General features: G+C 43.5%; 1 protein-coding gene across 2 annotated transcripts in view; it reads left to right on the top strand.

Moving 5' to 3' along the window:
• CTCF (CCCTC-binding factor) overlaps nt 1-19,871 on the top strand; it is a 61,076-nt gene extending 41,205 nt beyond the window's left edge. For both annotated transcript variants that reach the window (XM_048816427.2, XM_048816428.2), the window contains exons 2-11: nt 1,434-2,226; nt 2,948-3,118; nt 4,830-4,963; nt 6,958-7,078; nt 8,159-8,308; nt 9,582-9,742; nt 10,290-10,472; nt 10,831-10,966; nt 15,344-15,508; nt 18,306-19,871. In XM_048816427.2, the coding sequence (XP_048672384.1) occupies nt 1,446-2,226; nt 2,948-3,118; nt 4,830-4,963; nt 6,958-7,078; nt 8,159-8,308; nt 9,582-9,742; nt 10,290-10,472; nt 10,831-10,966; nt 15,344-15,508; nt 18,306-18,487 (2,184 nt within the window). In that variant the 5' untranslated portion in view covers nt 1,434-1,445 and the 3' untranslated portion in view covers nt 18,488-19,871. The remainder of the gene's footprint in view (nt 1-1,433; nt 2,227-2,947; nt 3,119-4,829; nt 4,964-6,957; nt 7,079-8,158; nt 8,309-9,581; nt 9,743-10,289; nt 10,473-10,830; nt 10,967-15,343; nt 15,509-18,305) is intronic.
• The last annotated feature ends 3,053 nt before the right edge of the window (nt 19,872-22,924 follow it).

Below are 22,924 nucleotides of genomic sequence, written 5' to 3'. Positions count from 1 at the left end.
TAGATGAATATAGTCAGTGTGACCATGATTTTTCTCCATTGACTTTGGCAGAGATTTGTTTCCAAATAATGGCAATTTCTTAAAAACCGTAAATTACTATTTCTACTCTTGAAAACTACCTTCTGCACAAGCCATTGTCAAAATCTACCAATGCTTGAAATTTTGTATTCTAGTGAGTTTTTTAACAGAGCAATATTGGACAAAAATTTCAGAAAGGAGCTATGTTTACATAGACATTTTTATTTTAAAAAATTCTGAAATGTTCTTGTTGCCAACAAGATCTAGCTATAAACATTTTGAAAGTATGACATTATCTGTTTAGTTACAAGGGGAAATCAAAATCAGCGTTCTGCTATGACTGGTGGCTGCCTTAAGCATAGAAAAGCGAGCACCTCTCCATTATAAACCCCTAGAACTCCAATCCTGCAGCTCCAAAAATGCAGGCCACTTGAGCCAAAGGAAGATGTTAGCTGTAGAAGATCCTTGTGTTCTTGCTAAGCTGCAGCTGGCCAGTAGAGGGCAATATGCACAAATGCATGTAGTTTCCAGTTTCCACTGAAGTCAGTGTCCAAAACATCCCTTTACATTAACAGGAACAGGATTGGGCCCCCAAACGATTCATAGCAAATGTTACTAAATCATCTGTTTTCTTTAAATATGGTTGCATATGAATTTTTACAGAGATTGAACGACGTGGAACATAGTAATTTTTATTTTTTTTTTTTGAGCTAGAGAGAGACAAATGTGAATTCATCAGAATTTCATTTGGGGTATTTTTTTTTTAAATGACTTGTAATTCTCAGACAGGTTGCACTTTCTTCAGATTTTGCAGAAACATCTTCTTTCTGTTTTAAGAATAAATCTTGCAGTTTTAGGACCAAATAAAATTTCCAAGTCTGTGTATACTTGTGCTTCATAATAAAAGCTTGCTACAACTGTATTGTTGTTACTTTATTTTCATGCTTTCTAAAAATCAGTAGTTCAGGATTGCCTTTGTGATATTGCTGGCAACTGTGTAAAGTGAGACTATAAGATGCATAAGCAATAATTTATGAGCAATGAATAATACCAGCGTACATCCTGCCTTTGGGATTTGTAGATTTTTTTTTTTAAGTATGAAGTAGGAAACGTGATATCACTTAATCTCTCCTCCCCCTATCCCTTCCTTCTGTGAAACTGACACAGTAGTTGTTTCACTTCAGATTGTGTTCTACTACTACTTTGGTATTAAAGCTATGTTACCAACAGTAGGTCAATAGAATGTGAATCCAAAGTTCTGCTTTGTTTCCATGTTAGAATGTCAGTGAATGTAATGGGTCCCTTTTGTCTGACCATTTGTCTTCAGTCTGAACTTCTGTCCCATCAATTTGTACTGCTTGTTGTCAAAACGGTCATCTAAGTGATCCCGTAAAATACTTTTCTTGTTTCTACAGCAGGAAGGAAAAATGGAAAGCGAGACAATCGAAGCTATTGGGGAGGAGTCTGAAACTTTCATTAAGGGGAAAGAAAGAAAGACCTATCAAAGACGTCGTGAAGGTGGGCAGGAGGAGGATGCTTGCCATATGCCACCGAACCAGGCAGATGGGGGCGAAGTAGTGCAGGATGTCAACAGTGGCGTGCAAATGGTGATGATGGAACAGCTGGATCCAACGCTTCTTCAAATGAAGACTGAAGTAATGGAAGGCTCAGTGGCTCAGGAAGCAGAGGCTACAGTAGATGACACACAGATAATAACACTTCAGGTTGTTAATATGGAAGAACAGCCTATAAACCTTGGTGAGCTTCAGCTTGTCCAAGTACCTGTTCCAGTGACTGTACCAGTTGCCACTACTTCTGTGGAAGAGCTTCAGGGAGCCTATGAAAATGAGGTTTCCAAAGGAGGCCTGCAGGAGGGAGAGCCTATGATCTGTCACACGCTCCCTTTACCGGAAGGGTTCCAGGTAGTCAAAGTAGGTGCAAATGGTGAGGTGGAGACACTAGAACAAGGTGAACTTCAGCCACAGGAAGATCCCAACTGGCAGAAAGATCCAGATTATCAGCCGCCAGCCAAAAAAACAAAGAAAACCAAAAAGAGCAAGCTCCGCTATACTGAGGAAGGCAAAGATGTGGATGTGTCTGTGTATGACTTTGAAGAGGAGCAGCAGGAGGGTTTGCTGTCTGAGGTTAATGCAGAAAAGGTGGTGGGCAACATGAAGCCCCCTAAACCAACAAAAATCAAAAAGAAAGGTAAATTAACTATTCTTAAGTAGCTCTGTTTAAAATGTATTTGTCACAATGGGAACTTACGAAAGGGCTGGAAAAAATGACAAACTCAGCTAGACTGTATTGGGACTAAAGCCCTTGTGTTAGTAAAAAAATTTCTTCTGTTATTAAAGCCATAAGTAGAAGCTCTCTGTTCTTCCATTTTCAGAGTAACCTTCATCTTCTGTTCCTGTGCTACGTAGCTGTTTACTTTGCTTTGAATATGATGCTTTGACGTTGTTGCTACTGTACAACTAGACTACAAACTATATTTCACTGGATCATGTAGATGTTTGTTTCCGAAATTTTAGTATTTATCAACAGTTTTATACCAAATGATAAAAACCCAGAAACTGTGTTGTTGTTTTATTAACCAATTACCAGATAGAACTGACAGCAAAAGAATTCAGTGTTTGTGTTTGATTTTCTCTTACTATAAATCTTGATTATTAATGATGGGAAAGCCTTTTGTCTTGTGAGGACAGCGCAGGAAAGAAAATGATTGACATGCTAATTAAAATCCTAAAACAATAGCTTATCACTGCCTTCTATTTCTAATAGAAAATACAGTTCAGTTGCACAAGATTACTTTCCATGTAACAGTTTCATGGAACAAGGGAAAACTATTGGAATCTTGCACCTAACATAGTATACTGCAGTGGAGTACGGGGCTGATTAGAGTAAAGCTGGTTTGCTTTGTGGCCAGGTGTAAAGAAGACATTCCAGTGTGAGCTGTGCAGTTATACTTGTCCACGTCGTTCTAACTTGGACCGCCACATGAAAAGCCACACTGATGAAAGACCACACAAGTGCCATCTCTGTGGTAGAGCTTTCCGGACAGTCACACTGCTGAGGAACCACCTCAATACTCACACAGGTATTGTATGCAGAGCTAATGCCATACAATCAGTAAAGACAATGTTATAGTTACACTTCCTGTACAGTAGGAATTTTATAGGATTCACTCTTTCATATTAGTCCTTCTCTCCCTTGTATCTTCAAAATTTCTCCCATAGGATATTCCTGTAGGGAGAGGATTTCACAGTGCTGTTACCTCAGTGTTGCTGATATGAGCCCAATTAGCTTTGCTTTTTGTCTTGCTGAGCCAGTGAAGAAGCTCGGTGTGCACATGGATATAACTTGACAAATGGCCTGATCCAGCTCCCTTTGAAGCTTTTGGAAAAATCCCTTTGACTTCAGTAGAAGTTGATTCAAGCCCTAAGCTTACATCAGTTCCATGCTGATACTCCTCCTTGTGTGGAAGCAGGACAAGTACGGGGCCAAAGATGAACACAAGGGACAGAAACCCCCAAGAGAAGAGTGTGAGGGGGACTGTAAGGGTTCGGACTCACCCGGTGGCGCCTCCTGCTGGTCGTCCTTGGGAATTAGCTTGATTTCTAGCCCAGAGCACCCTCCACAGGCCAGTGATCCGCCTTACCACTGGCCCCAGTCCTTCCCAGGACCCGGTGTCCTTGCCTTGTGTGCTGCCCCCTGGCAGTAGCCCCACTCCCTGGATCTCCCCACCCTGGGGAACCCTCACCCACTATCTCCACGTCACCTCAGTCATGGCTACTGCCTTCACTGTCTAGCCCCTGCACCCTGGGGCAGACTACAGTGTAAAAGCCAGTCATCACAGGCAACAAGGGGTTTGGGCTGGCTGCCTTTATCCGCCCTCAGGTTGCCCCTCTGCAACCCCAGTACCTATATGGGCCTGGAACCAGGCCCTGCAGCGTTGCTAGCCTAGGGCTTCCCAGCTCCTGAGGCCTTTCCCCAGCCCTGCCTGGTGAGGTGAGGTGAGGTGAGGTGAGGTGAGGTGAGGTGAGGTGAGGTGAGGTGAGGTGAGGTGTCCCTGCCAGCCTGTCTCTTTCTAGCCAGAGAGAGACTCTGCCTAAGCTTCTGGCTCCCAGCCTTTATAAGGGCCATTTGGGCCTTGATTGGGGTGTGGCCCAGCTGTTGCTACTTCCCCAATCAACCCAGCTTCTAGCCCACAGCCCTCCCCAAGGGCTGGCCTTTCAGCCCTTCAGGGCAAGAGCGGGTGACCACCCCGCTACAGGGACCAATACAAAATTATTATAAAGTTTATATGGGAGAGGGAAAAATAGAAATCAATTACTTAGTTTTGTTATAGAGGCTTCTTGAAGTACCTGCCTAATGGCGAATGGGAATGAGAACAAAAATAAAGCCACCACTCTCAACAAAGTGAGTGGATGGGAAAGATGTTTCCATATTCCCAATTTACTCTACACATAGAACACCTAGCTAAATGATTGGATTCTAGGAATAACCATGGGATCAGAAAACAAAACACTGTATTGTCTACCTATATATGTGGTCGTTCATTTAGCTAAATACATCCTTTTGATCATCCTCAAAATTTGTCAATCTCTTTAGTAATACGATGGCTGTTTTACACAAAAGTGGCAACTTTTCAGTTCAAGCACACAATATTTGCCACAGTATCTCAGGTTTTTCAGATTATGAATCCAAAGTTTCTAATTTATAAAAGCGAAGCTAGCATGCGTTTGTTTTCATTGGCTCATCACTCAACTTTAATATTTTTCCCCTCCTTTCTGGCTATACACATATAGGTACTCGCCCTCACAAGTGCCCAGACTGCGACATGGCCTTTGTGACCAGTGGAGAGTTGGTTCGGCATCGCCGTTACAAACATACTCATGAGAAACCATTCAAATGTTCGATGTGCGACTATGCTAGTGTAGAGGTACGTTTGGGTTAATCATTACCACAGAACCAACCATTCATGCCATACATGGCAAGGGTCCGTGTCAACAATTTGCATTAAAACATTTTATTTAGAGGAGTTTACACTTTGGCCATAAAAAGTGTCTTTGAGCAGAAATTTTGCTGTCTTTGAAAGCAAATGGTGAGATTTTTTTAAAAAATTAAAGAGAAATTGGTTTGTGGGTGGTATGCGCACAAGAAGTCTAGAGATTTTTCACTACCCTTTTTAATAATATATTCAACATTCAGGGTTAATTAGCTAACTCCTGGATGTAGGAGGTAACAATATTTTGAGATAAATGTACTTTAAGGTTGGCAGCACCCTCAGATGTAAGAAATGTGCTCAGTCTTGTACCATGCACTTGCTTGTTAAGAAGAATGAGCATCTGCTGTCAAAATGAGTCATGTGTGTTTTGTTTTTTTTCCTTGCGTCTCTCTTCTCCAAAAATCTGTCTTTTCATTCAGAATTATTGAAAAGCTGACGGGGAGGCAGCTTCCTGGAATGTTCTTCTTTCCCTAATCAGCACTGAAGCTGAAGGAGCGTTTTTAAAATAAACATAACTTTAAAAAGAAATTACTCATGCTGGGTAGTAGGGAGAAGAGGCTTAGGCAAGCTAAGGATCAGCATGGTTGACGGGAGTGGGACATGTGCAGTAATAGGTTGAGATGGTACAGGAAGAAAAAGAAGTGTGCATTTCAGTCTCATTGTAGTTGCCCCTTTTTGATTTGAGTGGTTAGCCAGGTTCAGGGTGTTGTGGGCACTCCGGTTAGAAGGAGAAAATTATGATGGGCATGTATTTTTGTGTTGACAAGTAGTGTACAAAGTTCTTTTTCCTTGAACTCAGGACGGCCCAAACAAAAGAGATTCTTTTCTTACAGCCCCAAGCTTCTTTAGCCAGCACCACAAGCCCCCTCTTTAAGCTTCTGTCAGGATCACAGATTCTCCAGGCTGTGCCTGTTTTATTCTGTGCTGTCTCTGAGTCCTCCTTCTCTTACTCTCACACACATTTCTGGGCAGCCTTGCATTTGTCTTTGGTTTGGGTTTGGAGACTGCTATTATTTCAGTCACTTCTTTACATTCATCCTGAATGAAAGATGGCGGTTATGCCAGCACCGTCTAGGTTCTTTTGCTGTGCAGGTACTGTGAACTTTTAATCTGAGCTCTTTATGGATATGAAGTTCTGAGGGCTGCAATGAATGCAGTACAGTGATTTACATATTGTAGTTGAGGAGAAATAACCAGATAATCACTAAAAGAAAAGGAGTACTTTTGGCATCTTAGAGACTAATAAATTTATTTGAGCATAAGCATGGTTGACGGGAGTGGGACATGTGCAGTAATAGGTTGAGATGGTACAGGAAGAAATAGAATATAATAGGGGGGAGGGATAGCTCAGCGGTTTGAGCATTGGCCTGCTAAACCCAGGGTTGTGAATTCAATACTTGAGGGGGCCATTTAGGAATCTGGGCCAAAAATTGGGGTTTGGTGCTGCTTTGAGCAGGGGGTTGGACTAGATGACCTCTTGAGGTCCCTTCCAACCCTGATATTCTATTACATCTATTCTATTCTATTAGAAGTGTGCATTTCAGTCTCATTGTAGTTGCTCAAATAAATTGGTTAGTCTAAGGTACCATAAGTCCTCCTTTTCCTTTTGCGAATACAGACTAACATGGCTGCTACTCTGAAACCAGATAATCACTATGCACATCATTCTCCTGAGCTAGCTTGTGCCGGATTTGTTGTGGGTCAGTAACCATGTAACACCCCCATACACGTTAGCTGAGGCTATTCCATTTCACATCTGTACTGATTCATGACATGGGCTGAACATTTTGGGTAATACAAGAAGTCAAAAACCCAGCAGAATACTTCAGTTTAAAAAACCCAAAACTTATCACTGAATTTCTTCGCTTGGATTTTGAAAGACTGTCTTATTCATCTGTGCTAACACCAATCATATTCTTGTATTTCAGGTCAGCAAGTTGAAACGCCACATTCGCTCTCATACTGGAGAGCGCCCATTCCAGTGCAGCTTGTGCAGTTATGCCAGCAGGGATACTTACAAACTGAAGAGGCACATGAGAACCCACTCTGGTATTGATTCCATGCTTGGTGAACGTGCTATTGGAGCTTCAGCACTGAGCATAGAGGCTCAGGAATGCTAACGTATGCTAGAGCTCTCAACGCACCTGTCACCATGAACCTGGCAAAATGAAAGATTGCTTCATGTTTTCATAGAAAAGGTGTAAAGTCTGTGAGAGCATGCACCCGGGTTTAGCATCTAAATCCATACATTGAAAGTTGTTACTGAATTGAGAAATGGGAGTTTGCTTGAGAAAGCCTGTCTTCAATTTTGTCACAGAAAACTAAAAATCTGTTTAGCAGAATGAGAGCTCTAGAATACAGGCATACCATAAAATAGAAAGGTAATATAAATCTCTGAACATCAGTATTTACCCCACTTTCAGTCTTCTCGCAGACATTCAGGGTCACACTTGTTCAATGTTTGGTACAGGAGCATTTCACTAAGTGAGTTTGTGGAAATCCCACGGATAATTGACAACAAACACTAGTGCAATACTAATCTTGCTGCTAAAGTGTGAAGGAAAAATGTCTTGTGTGTGTGTGTGTGTGTGTGTGTGTGTGTGTGTGTAGGGGGATATTGGCACTTGTGAAAGCAAAAATCTTAGTGCATGCCAGATCCTTACATAGAATCATAGAATATCAGGGTTGGAAGGGACCTCAGGAGGTCATCTACTCCAACCCCCTGCTCAAAGCAGGACCAACCCCCAATTTTTGCCCCAGATCCCTAAATGGCCCCCTCAAGGATTGAACTCACAACCCTGGGTTTAGCAGACCAATGCTATGTTGCACATGAGCCCTTCACAAAACGCTTGCTGTACCTAACTCCTCAGCAAGGCAGGTCTGTTTTGGAACTAAGGTGATGAGTTGCACAGTGGCTTTGTGATGTGGGCAGACACGTAGCAGGGGGAATGAGACTTCCCTAAACTTCTCTAGCCTCTGAAAGGGATAGATCACCAGAGCACTAAATTATTGTGCCACCAAATCCACATTTGGACTGTTCTTTCCAATTCGGGTATGTTTTTAATTAGACAAGACTGATTAATAAAACTAACTTCATGCACCAAATACTCTTTCCTTCCCCTATCAAAGGAGAGAAGCCTTATGAATGTTACATCTGTCATGCTCGCTTCACCCAGAGCGGCACCATGAAAATGCACATTTTACAGAAGCACACAGAGAATGTGGCCAAATTTCACTGCCCCCACTGCGACACTGTCATAGCAAGGAAGAGTGACTTAGGTAAGTATTGGTTAACCTGGTGGTGAAAAAGCTCTTTCAACAGACCAGAGTTGACAGGGGAGTTTTCACAAGGCACAGGGATTAATATAGACTGAATTGCATAGGCTGTAGATTCTTGTGAGTGGTGCAAAATATGACACTTACTGGCTGAGTGGTGTTGGATGGTAATTTGTTGATTTTTATAATAGCCACCCCTTACTGTGAAAACTATTGGCTGCTTCTAATACTATTCCAGCGCGGCATCATGCTTACCAAGAGCACAAAGCAGGCCACCAGTGTGGTGCCCATCGACATGCCCTTACTGAGCCCAAATTAAAGCACTTACTGAGCCCAAATTAAAGCACTTACTGTGCTTGCTGGCTCTACAGAATTCGCTGTCACTGCCCATCTAAGGGTGTCAGACTGGCTCAGTGAGTCTCAAGGCGAAAATAGGCTATTCTAAACTAAACTTGGAGCAATAAAATGACTGTCTTCTGGGCAGCAGTCCTTCTGCTGTTCATAGAAAAGAAATCCAGCACATTAAATCACTTGAGATAGTCATTGTACACTGTGTGGGGTTCTGACAGGGATAAGAGTCTTGCTGGATTGTAGCAGTGCAGTTCCCTTTGCTATGATTAAGTCTTTCAAGGTTTGTTTTATAAACTGCTATTGTCACAAGGTAGGGACTTGGTAAAAGTTCGGTGGTGAAGTGTGGCACAACATGGCTGGGTTCTTGGCACTCCCACTTTGATTGAATGATCTGTTCTTCTCACTCTTCACAATTGTATGGGGTTTTTTAACCTCTTTCTCTCTCTTCCAAATTAAATGGAAGGATCCAATTGAAACCCACAAAGCAAAGAAACTACTAACGCCAAGCTCTGGCCTGATACTCTCTCACTGTTTTACCTTGCTCATTTTGCCACACACAAAAGAATCTGCCTGCCTTGCATTTTAACTCCTTCTCTTCATGGGACATAGTTTTGTGGTTTAATAAATCAGAAATTTTAATGAGCTGTTAGTTCTTGGGGGCTTTCCCAGCAAATTAGTGTATGTGCATTTAGTTTGGCAATGGAAACAAACATTTTTGGTGAATAGGAAAAGACATTTGAGGAAGAACTTGCTAATCATACATGGTGCTGTTAATGTAATTTCAAAGTATTAATAGGGCCCAGGCTTTTGGCTTCCAACCAGATTAAATAATGAAAGCACCCAAGAGGATAGGTATTAAGAGAATATCTTTTCCAGCTGTAATAAAGGAGAACAAAGGGTTAAAGACTTTTTCTTGTGCTATTAGGTGTTCATTTGCGAAAGCAGCATTCCTACATTGAGCAGGGCAAGAAGTGCCGTTACTGTGATGCTGTGTTCCACGAGCGATACGCTCTCATCCAGCATCAGAAATCTCACAAGAATGAGAAGCGCTTCAAGTGTGACCAGTGTGATTATGCATGCAGACAGGTAAGCCTACTGGTGATTCCAGAGAGGTTGGCTGTTCACACAGCCCTTGTGAATATCCAGAACAGCATTGTCATCCAGGCATAGCAAACGTGGGCTAGAAATCAAACATTAAAGAAGAAACTACTAATCTTGGTAGCTGATCAAATTTGATGCCTTCTCTTTTAGTTTATGTTAAGGACTGATATAGAAAAGTGTAGTGCCCTTTCACACTGGCCTTAGCCTTCCAGCTAAGGGTCTCTTTACAGAAGTTATCTTCTAAAGAAGACAAAGAATGGAATATGTTTGTCACAGCACTGGAGTATTGGCTGGCATAGGGAAAAGAGACTGCAGTTAGGATCCTGGCAACTGCATGTAGCATGAATGGAGATGTCCCAGCTCACCTGAAGAAGCATCTTCTTCCCTCCCAGATGCTGGTCTCAGAGTGAAATATTAGAGCTCTTCCCCCCAGTAATGACAACTGCTAACCTTTCACATTCATGTGTCTGAGTTCATGCTCATTACCGCTCTGTTTTGCTTACGCTTCTGAGTGTGTTTCTCTCAATGACAGGAGCGGCACATGATCATGCACAAACGTACCCATACTGGAGAAAAGCCTTATGCCTGTAGCCATTGTGATAAAACCTTCCGTCAGAAACAGCTCCTTGATATGCACTTCAAACGTTACCATGACCCCAACTTTGTCCCTGCTGCCTTTGTCTGTTCAAAGTGTGGGAAAACATTCACTCGCAGGGTAAGTGAGCAGACCACGATTTGAACTGATCTCTGAAAGGGTGGGAGGCTGTTCCAAAGAACAATAAGCTGTAAGCATGTGTTTGAGAAGGGGAGCTGGACGCAGGTTACACTTAGTTTTAGTGTATTCTTTGCAGCAGTAACCACCGAAACTGAAAAGAAACTGAAAAGACAGTTGATGACAAAACTCAAAATAAACATACATTAACACAATCACTGGTTTCTCTGGAGTCTACATAAGTGGGGATTTTTTATTTATTTTTTGTAAGGAATAAGCTATCCGAAGTACAACTTGATTTGTACATACAGGCCTGCTACCTGGTTTTTATTTCAGTGTTTGTTTTCCTTTCCCTGATTAGAACACCATGGCTAGACATGCAGATAACTGTTCTGGCCCAGATGGTGTAGAAGGAGAGAATGGAGGGGAGCCTAAGAAGGGAAAACGTGGGAGAAAGAGAAAGATGCGTTCTAAAAAAGAAGATTCCTCTGATAGTGGTAAGAGCACTGTGTAATGAACTGGTTGAATGTACCTGGCCTTTCTTATGAGCTTGTAGTAAACCATCTCTTTCCTGTTGGTACCTTATGAGTCAAGATTGTCTTCACTGGAAGTCGACAGCATAGTTATTGCACATGCATTTCATTCCCCCTGGAATGCTATATTGTGTGAGTGCACACACACAAGTATGAACTTTTACCATCACTGACTACAACTGTAAATGGCCTATGTTCTACATATGCCTCAGTATACTCCAGCTGTTGTGAGACTGATATCTGGGGCCAGTTTGTGTAGTGGATAGGGCAAAGATGCAGCTCAGGCTTGTTTTTGAAGGATTATTGCTGGATGGGGGTGAATAAGGTAGATAAGGAAGCTTCTAGCTAAAGTATGTAGTAAGTGGGTTTCTTCTCTGGCTTCTGGTGGAATTTTAGGTGGGGTGGATGTTCTGTATTGTATAAGGGTAAGAAGTGACATTGCTGTGCACCATGTGAATGAGCAGCTGATCTGGAGGAGAGTCTGTGCTTGTAGACGGTGGCTCTCAATTTCTCTTTACAGTAGATGAGGTGAGGACTTGTAGCTATTGGAGATGACATACAGTGACTGGAAGGAAGGTGGTTTCCTGTGGACAGTGGATGGGATTTGAGTCAGAGTTGAGGTTTCATAGAACCCGAGTTCAGAATTCTCTGGCTTTTTAAGTGTAGTTGTTTTAAAATAAGTAGCACCTTCCAGTGTTCTGAATCAGTTGAAATATCTCAACTTTATTTAGTTTTATTGTATTTATTTGTATTGCTGTAGCAGCTGGAGGCATTAGGGCCTCATGATGCTAGGCACAGTAAAGATGAGGAAAAACAGCCAAGAGAGGGTAAATAACTTGTCCAAGGTCACTCCGAAGATCAGTGGCAGAGCCAGAAATAGAATGCAGGTCTTCTGAATACCAGACCAATGCCCCAGCCACTCACTTCTTGCTTGGGAATTAATTGACTTTGTTTCTTTTAGAATGTGGCTGTATCTTTTTACCCGGAGAGCATTTTTTGCATTCATAAATTCCTTGATTCTGACCAACTGAGAGCTTACAAACTCTACAAGCTGGTTCTAGCACCTGGAAAGTTGAGAGCTAGCTGGCAAGCAAACAGATTAAGCTGGTGTGACATGCACACTAGTGCAGAGAGGATTGCACCTGTTGGGGAAGTAGGTCATGAGTTGTCATCCCTGTCTTCTTCCAGGTCATGACTAATTGAAAAGAGGCTCGTCTCTTTCACTCCTACTCTCAAGGTGTCCAGTTGTCCTGCCTGCCTACTTTCTGCAACCTAAGCTACCCAGGGCCTGTAGCTTCCACCTATTAAATAAATTGGCACCCTTTGTGTTTGTTCTGGGGTTGGACTGCTATTATACAATTTTATAATATATATATATACACACACACACACACGCACGCTTCATTCAAAGTCCCAGACGACCCTGGTTTTGCTCAACTGATTGACAAATTTGCCATGGAGTCACAGAAGTTAATTGAACTCCTGTGGGGGAAAAATTTTCTGAAGCAGAAGCCCAGCTGCAAGTCAGGGAGAGGTGAGGGAACTACTTACAGCCCAGGACTGTTTTTCCTAGTTGTTCAGGTGAACTGAAGAGTAGAGCTGCAAGGGGTTGATGGTAGAGTCCACTACTACCTGAGTCTCTCCTAGAGGACAGCATTCTTGTGTGTTCACATGCACACTGACAACCAGGAGCAAGGACTTGATAGGATCGCTGGCAGCCAACACCTACTGGCTGAGAATGGAGATTAGCAATCATGTCTAAAGGGTTAACGAATAGTCACTTCCAGGACCTAATGGAATGTTTTATAGTAGATAACTCAAAAACTGTTTGCCTGCACTCTGAATTTTTCCACTTTTAAATGGAAAAATATTGAGGTCCTGGTCCTCAACTGAAGAAAACACAGCTGGTGTTTCTAGACAAAGCATTTGAAAGATGATTTTCCAAAGCAAAGACTCTCCTTGTCAAACCCTTAAAATGGCTTATGCAGTTAATGTCCAAGGGAAAAAGTCATCTTCCTGACAAGAGAACATGCATGAGAAATGTCTGGTGAAAAAAGGTTTTAGAGTGGTAGCAGTGTTAGTCTGTATTAGCAAAAACAACGAGGGAAAAGGCTTTTGCAGGAAATTAGAAAAGTGGGGTCAAAATAGTGCTTACTGTGCAAACCTCAATTGCAAAGTCTCATAATAACACAAGTCCTTAAAAGAGAAGCTATGTCTTAGAGGCAAAGAGAAGAGACTACAGCAAGAGAAGTCTTGTGATAGAAACTATCAGCTGTATAAAGAATTATATTTTGTCCAGCAGTGCACTCTCTCCAGGTTTGGAAGGAGCTGTGTGGGGTAGGCTGGCCAAAAATCTCTGCTAGAAGAGTGGTGGCTGAACCAAGACTTATTCTGCACTGAATATCTTTTAGAGGCTTCACGAGGGACTGAAAAGACTTCCTGACAAATGGAATGCAAAGTCTATGTGGACTTTCCAAGGAATCAAAATGCACAAAGATAATACGCTAATGTGAAAAGTACAGCACGTGGGCAGGAGTTCCTAGCCCAGTCTGCACAGAGAAGTTACGTCACCCAAAATTAAATTTGTGCTGCATGAAGACTCTAATTCTTAAACCTACAGCCGAAAAAATGATCTTAAGTGCTATACATGTTTGTGCCACTGGTAACATGTAATTACCGCGAGGAAAGCTGCGATGAAATCAGGTGGATAAAGGGAGAAAATATCAAATGTGTTGAATTGTTCTAGTGTCTCTCTCCCCCTCCCCGGTGGTATTAGTTTGGGTTCGAATAGCCCTGGGGTAAAATACCACAGCGCACACACTCAATGGGAGGGAAATGTTTGGACAGTGGGAATGTGGTGAGAATGAACAGCCCAGCAAAACATGGGTTTGCAACGTGATACGCTGGCAATAAAGCCAGCGCACCTGGGGCTGCGGACGTCCATAGCATAACCAGGGTAACGATAGCGCCTCTCGTTAGAATTCTGTAAGGGCTGTAGTTAGAACATGCATGCGCTCTGTGGTGTTACGTGGCACTGGGTGCCGTGAGCACTAAGCAGCACGCCAACGCAGAGGAAGTGCAGACAAAGCCAGATACAATGGATTGAGGTTTATGTTTTCCCTTCCCATTCAAAACGTCACAGAAGGGAGCAAAATCATCATGGTATCTGTGCAGTGGTCCCACCATCCCCTCTCTGTGGAACCGGTGGCAGTGTGGAGCCCAGAAGACTCCTGGGCAGCCTTGTGGAGGAATTCTTCACCCAACAGTAGCCATCGTAGCACAGCCAGGCTAGTATTTATGCTGGTTTGGGGCTGTTCTGTGGACCCTTCTGATTGGGGGAGGGGTGATTCTGCAGGCATTAACTTGCTCCAGCTCTTAATGTGTTTTTCCCACAGTTGATTTAATGGACGCTTACTGCATAGTATGGCTTCTCCTCGGGCCATACCCCTTTTTCCACACATGCAACGGGCTCTGTATATTCCTCTGTAGAGGGGAGGCACTTACACAGAGGTTGGTCGCAGCCACTTTGACCTCCACACAACTTCACTCTCACCACATCTTTTCCTGAAGTTTGTTCCCTTCAACTCTGCACACCAGGATGGGCTGAGCATAGGAGTTTCAGGGGTTAAAAGGGTATTGACCATATTATCTAATGCAAGCATCAGAAGGGAGGAACTTCAGGAGGAGGTAGAATTGTTTAGGATGCTTCAGTGGGATAGAATTCAGAGCCATTAGATTAATTATTCCAAGAAAAGTGTGGAAAATCATTTCCTAAGAGTGAGATTTGTCAGGCTGGAGTAGTCTCCTCTAAGAGAAGAGGCGGCGTCTCCATCATGAGTCACTTAAAATCAGACAAAACCCCTGAGAATATACTGTGTTGGATAATCCTTCCTCAGCCAGAGATGGCTAGCTGAGACTTCCTGTCTCTCCCAGCCCCCTCTATGCTAATGAAGCAGGGTAACAGTAGTGAGGATTCTGGTGCCATCTCTTGGCAACTGAATTGTTCCCAGAGGTCCTGCTCTTCCCCTCAAGTTCTAAAATGTTTCACACTGAAACCGGTAATCACTGGTACTGGATATGGGGCCGGGTTTTCTTTTTCCTCTTCCGGAAGATTCAATTTCCAGCCTTCTAAGATGAATAACCCAGTATTGAAAATCCCTCTAATGAATTCCTTGTCGCAGGTTCACTTATCTTCGCTACCTTCACTTGAGTAGAGGTGGGAAGCTGATTACACCTCAGAATGATGAAGGGTTGGTTCTTACTCCTTGTAGGAAGCCAGGGTTGATGTTTTGTCCCTGCATAAACCGATGATTTATCCTGTTTGCTTTCTGTTTTTTAAAGAGGAAAATGCTGAACCAGATCTGGATGACAATGAAGATGAGGATGAGACAGCAGTAGAAATTGAGGCTGAACCGGAAGTGGAGCCTGTGGCTCCCACACCACCTCCTGCTAAGAAACGAAGAGGAAGGCCGCCAGGCAAAGCCAGCCAACCAAAACAGCCCCAGCGTAAGTCACTGCCTGACCTTCAGAGTAGCATCCAGTTTGATCGTTCCTCATGTGGGTCTCTGTGCACCTTCCTAAGGGTTTTCATTTCACTTGAACGGAGTGTTAGGAGTGAGAGTGAAGATAATGTGGTTTTCAGGCCTGTATGTTTGGCTGAGATAGAATTTTGGGTCTTTGCCCCATTGACTTCTCTAATTTCTATATTCTTACTAATATGTGTGAGCAAAGACACTGTGTTACATCTGCCCACAAGCAGATGGGGTGAAAAGAGACGAGAGAGAGCTAAAAGTGCAGCTGGGTAGAATGGGAGTTTAATATACGAGCATAAGCTTGAAGGACAGTCCTGCCTCAACTCCTCTCCCAAGATAAGGTCAAGCAATCTGTCGTGAGGGGCAAGGGGGATGGAGGGGAAAGTATAAGAAACACTAAAAGCCAAAGAAATACCTGTCTCTGACCAAAGCACAACATCACTCCTTACCCCTCCCATGGGTAGGGCCCTACCAAATTTGTGGTCCGTTTTGGTCAATTTCATGGTCATGGGATTTTAAAAATAATGAATTTCATGATTTCATCTATTTTAAATCTGAAATTTCACGGTGTTGTAATTGTAGGGGTCCTGGCCCAAAAAGGAGTTTTGGGGGCAGATATCACAAGGTTTTTATAGGGGTGGTTGCAGTCCTGCTACCTTTATTTTTGTGTTGCTGTTGGTGACAGCGCTGCCTTCAGAGCTGGGCAGCTGGAGAGCGGCAGCTCCTGGCCGGGAGCCCAGCTGTGAGGGCAGAACTGCTGCCAGCAGCAGCACAGAAATAAGGATGGCCTGGTCTGGTATTGAGCTGGGCCCTCAGTCAGCAGCCGCCACTCTCCAGCTACCAAGCTCTGAAGGCAGCACAGAAGTAAGGGTGGCAATACTGTAACCCCCTAAAATAACCTAGTGACCCCACTGCAACTCCCTTTTGGCCCCCAATTTGAGAAACGCTGGTCTCTTCTCCCCCCCCCCCCCATGAAATCTGTATAGTGTTGGGTAAAAGCCCCAAAAGACTAGATTTCATGGGGGGAGACCAGATTTCACAGTCCGTGATGCATTTTTCATGGCCATAAATTTGGTAGGGCCCTACCCAGGGGATACAAAAGAGGTTGTAATGAAGCCCCCTTACCCAAGAGCCTCCAAAATGGAACATGAGAATAAATTGATATGGGGTGGGACCAACAATGTACACTATAGGTATAATTATGCCTGCTGAGAAAGAGGAGGGGGAACAGGGATACTGGGAAGGCTATGTGGCATACAGAACTATGGATATGCTTACTTGATTAACCCCAATAAACATCGCATTGCCTGCACTTTAGGTCTTCTGCTTTTTGTCTGTGTGACAAGAACCAGGGGAGGGTGAAGGGAAAGCACTTACTGTGGAGCTCAGTACTTTTAAAAATATGTTCACTGTCTTTGTATCATTTTACTGAGGCACCTTAGCGTGGTTGAGATCCTGCCTGCAGGACTCAACGCAAGACTCCTTTTGGTGCAGGCAGGCATTTCCTGACAGAGTTATGGAGTTCAGAGTTATGGAGGCAGTTCTGTGAAAGGAGGGGAGGAGAGTTATCTTTTCTTTGTAGGTTAACAACATGCTTCCAGTCTGTGTAAATTGCTTCCAGGCGCTCTAGCGAAGGACACGCTAAAAATTTGTAACAATAATAATCAGGTTTTTAAAGCAGCCCAGATCAGACGTTAAAAACTAGTGTTTGCTTTCAGAACGTTGTTCATTGTGGTAGTACAATGAGCTAGGTATTAGGTGCTATATAAACATAGGTAGACATGGTCCTTGCCCAGAGGGGTTACACTGTAAGACTAAAGACCAGTAGAGGGTTGTACAGAATCCAAGAAAAATATTCATATAAATCACACTAGAAGGGTGAGTCTGTTCCCCTCTTCAAGGAGTAGCTGCCTCCCATTGTCCTCCTGTGTATTCAAGGCCCCAAGTTCTGTGCTACAAGGCACTGAATCCTGTCTGTCTAAATATTTACACTGCACTCTGATCCTGAATTCAACTGCAGCATCACACCAGTTAGCAAATGGAGGAGTTTAGTCCACGTACACCCATATAATCAGTATGGTATTGTTAGTTACTCTGCTATGAAACAATGTATTTTAAGTTGCCCCATAATTTTCAGCGTACTGCAGATACTTGTGTTGTCAACACAACTGCATGTAGAGGCTGCTGCAGGGAAGCTGTGTAGGGAACTTGTGATACTTGGGGATGATTGGGAGATAGGTCTCATATTTTTTGCCCCCTCATTCTGAGGAGCATGTGCCTCTTGAGGTCAGGCATGGAGAGGCTGGGCTCCTGTGTTCCTGGAGAATTGCCCTTGTGAATTCCCATTTATGGGGTATGTGCTGAATGCCCCTTCTCATGCAGGGCCTTGAGCCTCTTACTGCTGCTGTAAACAGTTACAGTTCACCCCAGCAGTAAACCTCCGGCCCAGTGAGCACTGTTGAAACCCAGGGCTGAGCTCGACTCTACTAAAAAAATTGGGGTACTAATTCAAATGATATTGCAACAATAAGAAGTGCTCAGCAGTGGATTGTGGCAGCAGTAAATGCTGCTAAGATGTTGTGGCCCTGATTATCCTGGATAAACTAGGATTGTATTTGTGAAAAGATGGTTAATATTCTATGTTCAGTTTCAGTAATAAACTGTCTGGCATGGAAAGAAACTATATAAAACACTTTTGGAGATTATCTGTTTTAACGTACCCCCCCACCTGTGAAATCTGTATTCTGATCTCTTTCTTTTTTCCTTGCTAGCTGCAGCAATCATTCAGGTTGAAGATCAGAACACTGGTGCAATTGAAAACATTATAGTGGAAGTAAAGAAAGAACCTGATGCAGAAACAGTAGGGGAAGAAGAGGAAGCTCAGCCTGCAGTAGTGGAAGCTCCCAATGGAGATCTCACACCTGAGATGATTCTGAGCATGATGGACCGGTGATGGAGGAAAAGGCCAAGCTTGCTGACTGAACTGGCCTGGGCTGTGTTTAAACGGCTCAAATCTATTTTTCCTTTTACCTTTTTTCTTGGCTTTGGGAAATGCATCATTTTAGACCATTTTACCAAACATACTGGGAAATAAAACTTCAAAATGATGTTAGAATGTGATTTAACTAGAACTTGCTGTTTTATGTTAGCGTTACAGGATCATGGAGCATTAGGATATATGTTGGAGTCCTTGAGGGTTTCCCGTGAGATGCTCGATTCATTTTGCTCTGAACTGCATTGTAATGATGGTCCAAGGACAGTGTTTACATGTAACAAGTTTTAATACAGAAAAGTGGAAAAATGGAAGCCCTAACTAGAGTATGTGGTACACCACTCTGGACTTGCCCTTCGAGTTCCCGAAGTCCTCCAGCCTTCTTCTCCCAGTAGTGTTTTTAACTGTAAATGCAGACTGGGGAGTGTTCTAAACTTTTAAAATGCTTTTGGTTTTGCTTTGCCCCACTGACTAGCTCCGGTTCTCCGAATCAGCCACACACGGTAGTTTTGGCATGATCCAACTGGTTTCTGTCCTCGTTATGCTTTGCTCTGGGCAAAGCATTTCTGTAATGGTCAAGCTTGTAAATAACTTTTTTTTTTTTTACATTTTAATCTTTTTCCATTAATTAAGAGAGATGAAAAAATGCAGATTAAGAAAAACCCCAGTGTTTTAATTACTTGCAAATTAAGTGACAAGAGAATTGGTAGAGTGTAAATGTTGGAAAAGCTGTTGATAACCAATCACGTAGAAGAGAGACTATTGTTGCAAAACAACGGAAGCCCACCCGTGAAATCTGGTTTCAAAGCACATGGAACTGGCATTTAAAACCTGTATAATTAACCTTTTCAGTTATAACTTCACAACTACATTTTCTTTGCTCTACTTTGTAGTTGTATTTTGTGTTTATGAATCCTATGTTAAGACAGAAGTGGTGATTTACAGGTGGATCACTGCAGCCCTGGAAACCTGGGCCAGGAAATTTTACTAGGTCAGTAATTATAAAATTTTGGATCTCTAATAAAAAGACAACAAAGGAATAATGTGAAATACAAATGATGCCTGTATATGAACTGTCACGTTAAAATATGTAAGCTTTTTATAGAGCCTCAGTCTTGCTGATTTCAAACAAATTTTTCTTCTATGTATCGCTTTTAAGAGAGCTATCAGTTTAGCTATCAGACTCTAGGTTGATGCATTTTTGTACTTAGCTGTACTGTGTGATATTTTTCATTATTTTAGAAAGCCAACATGAGGAAAAAAAATGTTATAAAATATGTAATGGGGTTTGAAAGCTGGGAAGGAGAATATACTGCTGTACAGCTAATAAATAATAATGGATTAACATGCGTGCTCACTGGCTGTTTTCTTTGTACCATTTAACCGTTTGTCCTGGAGACAAGGTTCTGAGCTGTCCTGTGACTACCTGCGGAGAAATTTCTCCTCTCTCCAGAAGGACACTGAGCAACCTGGAGTTCTGTGTCTGGGGCATTATGCAGAAGAAAGAAGACCTTTCTAATCATATGAAATGTGTTGGAGTGGATGTTCAACACTATCAGTGCTAGAAAGCACTGCTGTTTGGAATGCTGACAGTCAACTGCATCTGTTCACACAAGCACAAAGCTCTGGTGGGCTTGGCTCATGTTCTCATCCAGGAATTGCATTTAGGGATTGTTAGTGGGTGGTTAAAGACAATGTTTATATGAAATCTAGTCCATTCCCCAAATGAATTTGAAAGTACATTTGTGTATAGCACATGCACCAAGCCCCCTGTTGCTTACATTCCCATCTGCTTAGTTCTAAATGTTGTTAACCCTGGAGAGTCCTAGCAAGAAGAGGGCTAAAGAGGTCTGAGTAGCCCTGCAGCAGGCTGGTAGGTAAGAGCAGGCTGGATGATAAAACAAGGTTGTATAACATCTGGCTTCTCAAAACTCTGTGGAGTTGCTGCAAATGTAGTTAGGGAATTTTACTGTTAAAGGGGAGACTTTCAAAGGCACAAATGGCAGTTAGGTGGCAACTCACACTGAATCTTCAGTAGGAGTTAGATGCCTCACTGGCCTTGGGGCCTTTTGAAAATTTCCATCTAAGAGCTCAGGCAGAGAAAAGCTTTGCAGAAATTAGACGGAATTTATAAAGCCCAGAGTTTCAGGGAGGCATGGTCCACCAAGTAGGAGCTGCAGAGAACAAGGCTATGGAGACCAGAAGAACCAGGACTGGGGACTGAATGGAGAATATCAGCAAGTCTGGCTACAGTGAGATCATGGAGGATAATTCCAGACTGGATTCTCAACCGAATGAAGAGCTAGGGTAGGGGCCAGAAGAGAGCACTGATGTTCATGGGCTTCTCTCTTCCCAGTGATCAGAAGGGAAGCACCAGTTGGTATAAGCCCTGAACTGGGAACTAGGGAGGCTGTATTTACAGTAGGCAAGGTAAGAGGGCATTAAGCTATGTTGGTAGACAGATGCTTGTACAGACCGTAGTGGCCAGGTGATGGGAGAAGGAGTTTGGAAATGTTCATGCTGGGTTAGTGAGAGCTGCTGCTGATAAATGTCCCCAAGCCTCCCCTGCCCCATCTTAAGTTGTGTCTACACTACAGTCAGACGTGTGACTGCAACCCGTGTAGACATACCCAAGCTAGCTCTGATCTATCCAGATTGAGTAATGCTAGCAGTAAGCTGTGGCAGCACAGGCTAGTTGCTCAAGTTCATACCAGGGCGCCAAGAGGGTTTGCACAGCTCATGTTGCGATTGTTGTTTGTGATAGCTAGTTCAGAGCTAGCTCAGGTACACGCACACGTGCTGCAGTCCCACCTTTTGGCTGCAATTAGACATATACCCTGAGGCCTGGGCCGTGCTAAAATTTAGATCAACGTAGCTATGGTGCCCAAGGGTGTTAAAAATTCACACCCTGAGCACTGCAGCTTCCCCACCGCAAAGCGCAGCCCCTGACAATGCCACGCGTCTAGGCCTACACCCATGTTAAAAGGAGGGGGTCATGCCCCTGAGTGTGGGGGGGGCAAATGTTCTTTGTGCCCAGGGCCTCAGTAAATCAAAATCTGCCTTTGCTACCAAGCTTGGCTAGAGAGGATTCTCTGGAACAGCCATTTTGGAGACCACAAGGAGCTGGCCCTCCAAGGCTTAGAGGGGCTAGCAACAGCCAGTCAGGCCCTGCTGGCCCAGAAAGAAGGAGCTGCCTGGGTGCAGCAGGGCAGTCCCTGGCTGGGATCAGAGGGGTGTGGGGTGGAATAGAAGCGGGTGCAGGTCAGGGTGGGGGTGCACTGATCTGTCTGTGTGGGGAGCTCTGCAGTGGAATAGCAGGGGGGGCAGGGCAGGGATGCATTGGTCTATCTGTGTGGGGAGCTCTGCAGTGGAATAGTGGGGGGTGCCCATACAGGTCCAGGTGGGGTGCACTCGCAGATCTGCTTATGTGAAGTGTTTGCAGTTTCAACTATAGGAGATCAGGCGACTCCTCCCAAGAGTTATTCTAGCAGGTCATTCATGCACTTGCCCTGCTAAGCTGTGTCACTCATGCTTCCTTGCAGGCTGCAGAAGCTGCAGATACAGGGCTAGGTTTAAGCGTGGCAGAATTCAGGCTGTTCACAAACTGGAAAGGACAGAAAAGAGCTAGACAAACAATTTGAGGTCTGCCTTATAGTGAGTGATTTGAGAAACTCAATCTATTTAGTTCTCCAAAAGACAGTGAAGGGTTACGTGATCATGTTTTATAGGGACTGGTGAATTAATCTCACAGATTAAAAGAGTTAAAGCTGTTAAAGTCTTTCACTGTCCAACATTAAACTGTGTTAAACAAGGGTTGGGGTTGGCATACAGAGACCTGAGCCTGCTTCGTGCCATGGCAAACACACCATTAAAAATCCCTTGAACCTTTTTCTTAACAATACAGAAAAGAAGGAAAAGCAGGTGAAGCCTTTGAAAGCATTAAATAAGGGTTCTGTTGTAACAACATCCCTTGTTCCCTTTCCCTTTAGCTGGAGTGAGAAGGCAAAGCCCAGTGTCTGACAGTCCCTTAGAAGGTATCAAAGGTGGTAATAACTCTCCTGCTGGGGAAAAGAGAAGCAGTTACCTGCAATGGGCTGGAGCTGTTGTTGGTAGTCTGATCCTGTGTCACCCCGGGTGTGGCTGGGATTCAGCTGGAGCCAGAAGGGGGGCGACGTCGTCTGGGTCCCTCTCTCTGGCCCATCTAGGCAGGACATCGCTCAGGATCAGGCTGACACAGGCCTAGGGTCCCAGGAGATGATGGGTGGGGTCAGCTATGGTGGTGAAGCTTGCTCCAGTAGCCTCTGTCTGTTTTACTATTCACTATTTACTATTTCACTATTTTCCCTCCAGAGTCTCTTTCTTTAAGGACCCAGACAGAGAGGGAATGCTGGGTAGCCT

The sequence above is a fragment of the Caretta caretta genome, chromosome 12 (assembly GCF_965140235.1).
Source record: "Caretta caretta isolate rCarCar2 chromosome 12, rCarCar1.hap1, whole genome shotgun sequence".
In the NCBI taxonomy this organism is placed as follows: domain Eukaryota; kingdom Metazoa; phylum Chordata; order Testudines; family Cheloniidae; genus Caretta; species Caretta caretta.
This window is presented reverse-complemented; position numbering and strand designations above follow the sequence as displayed.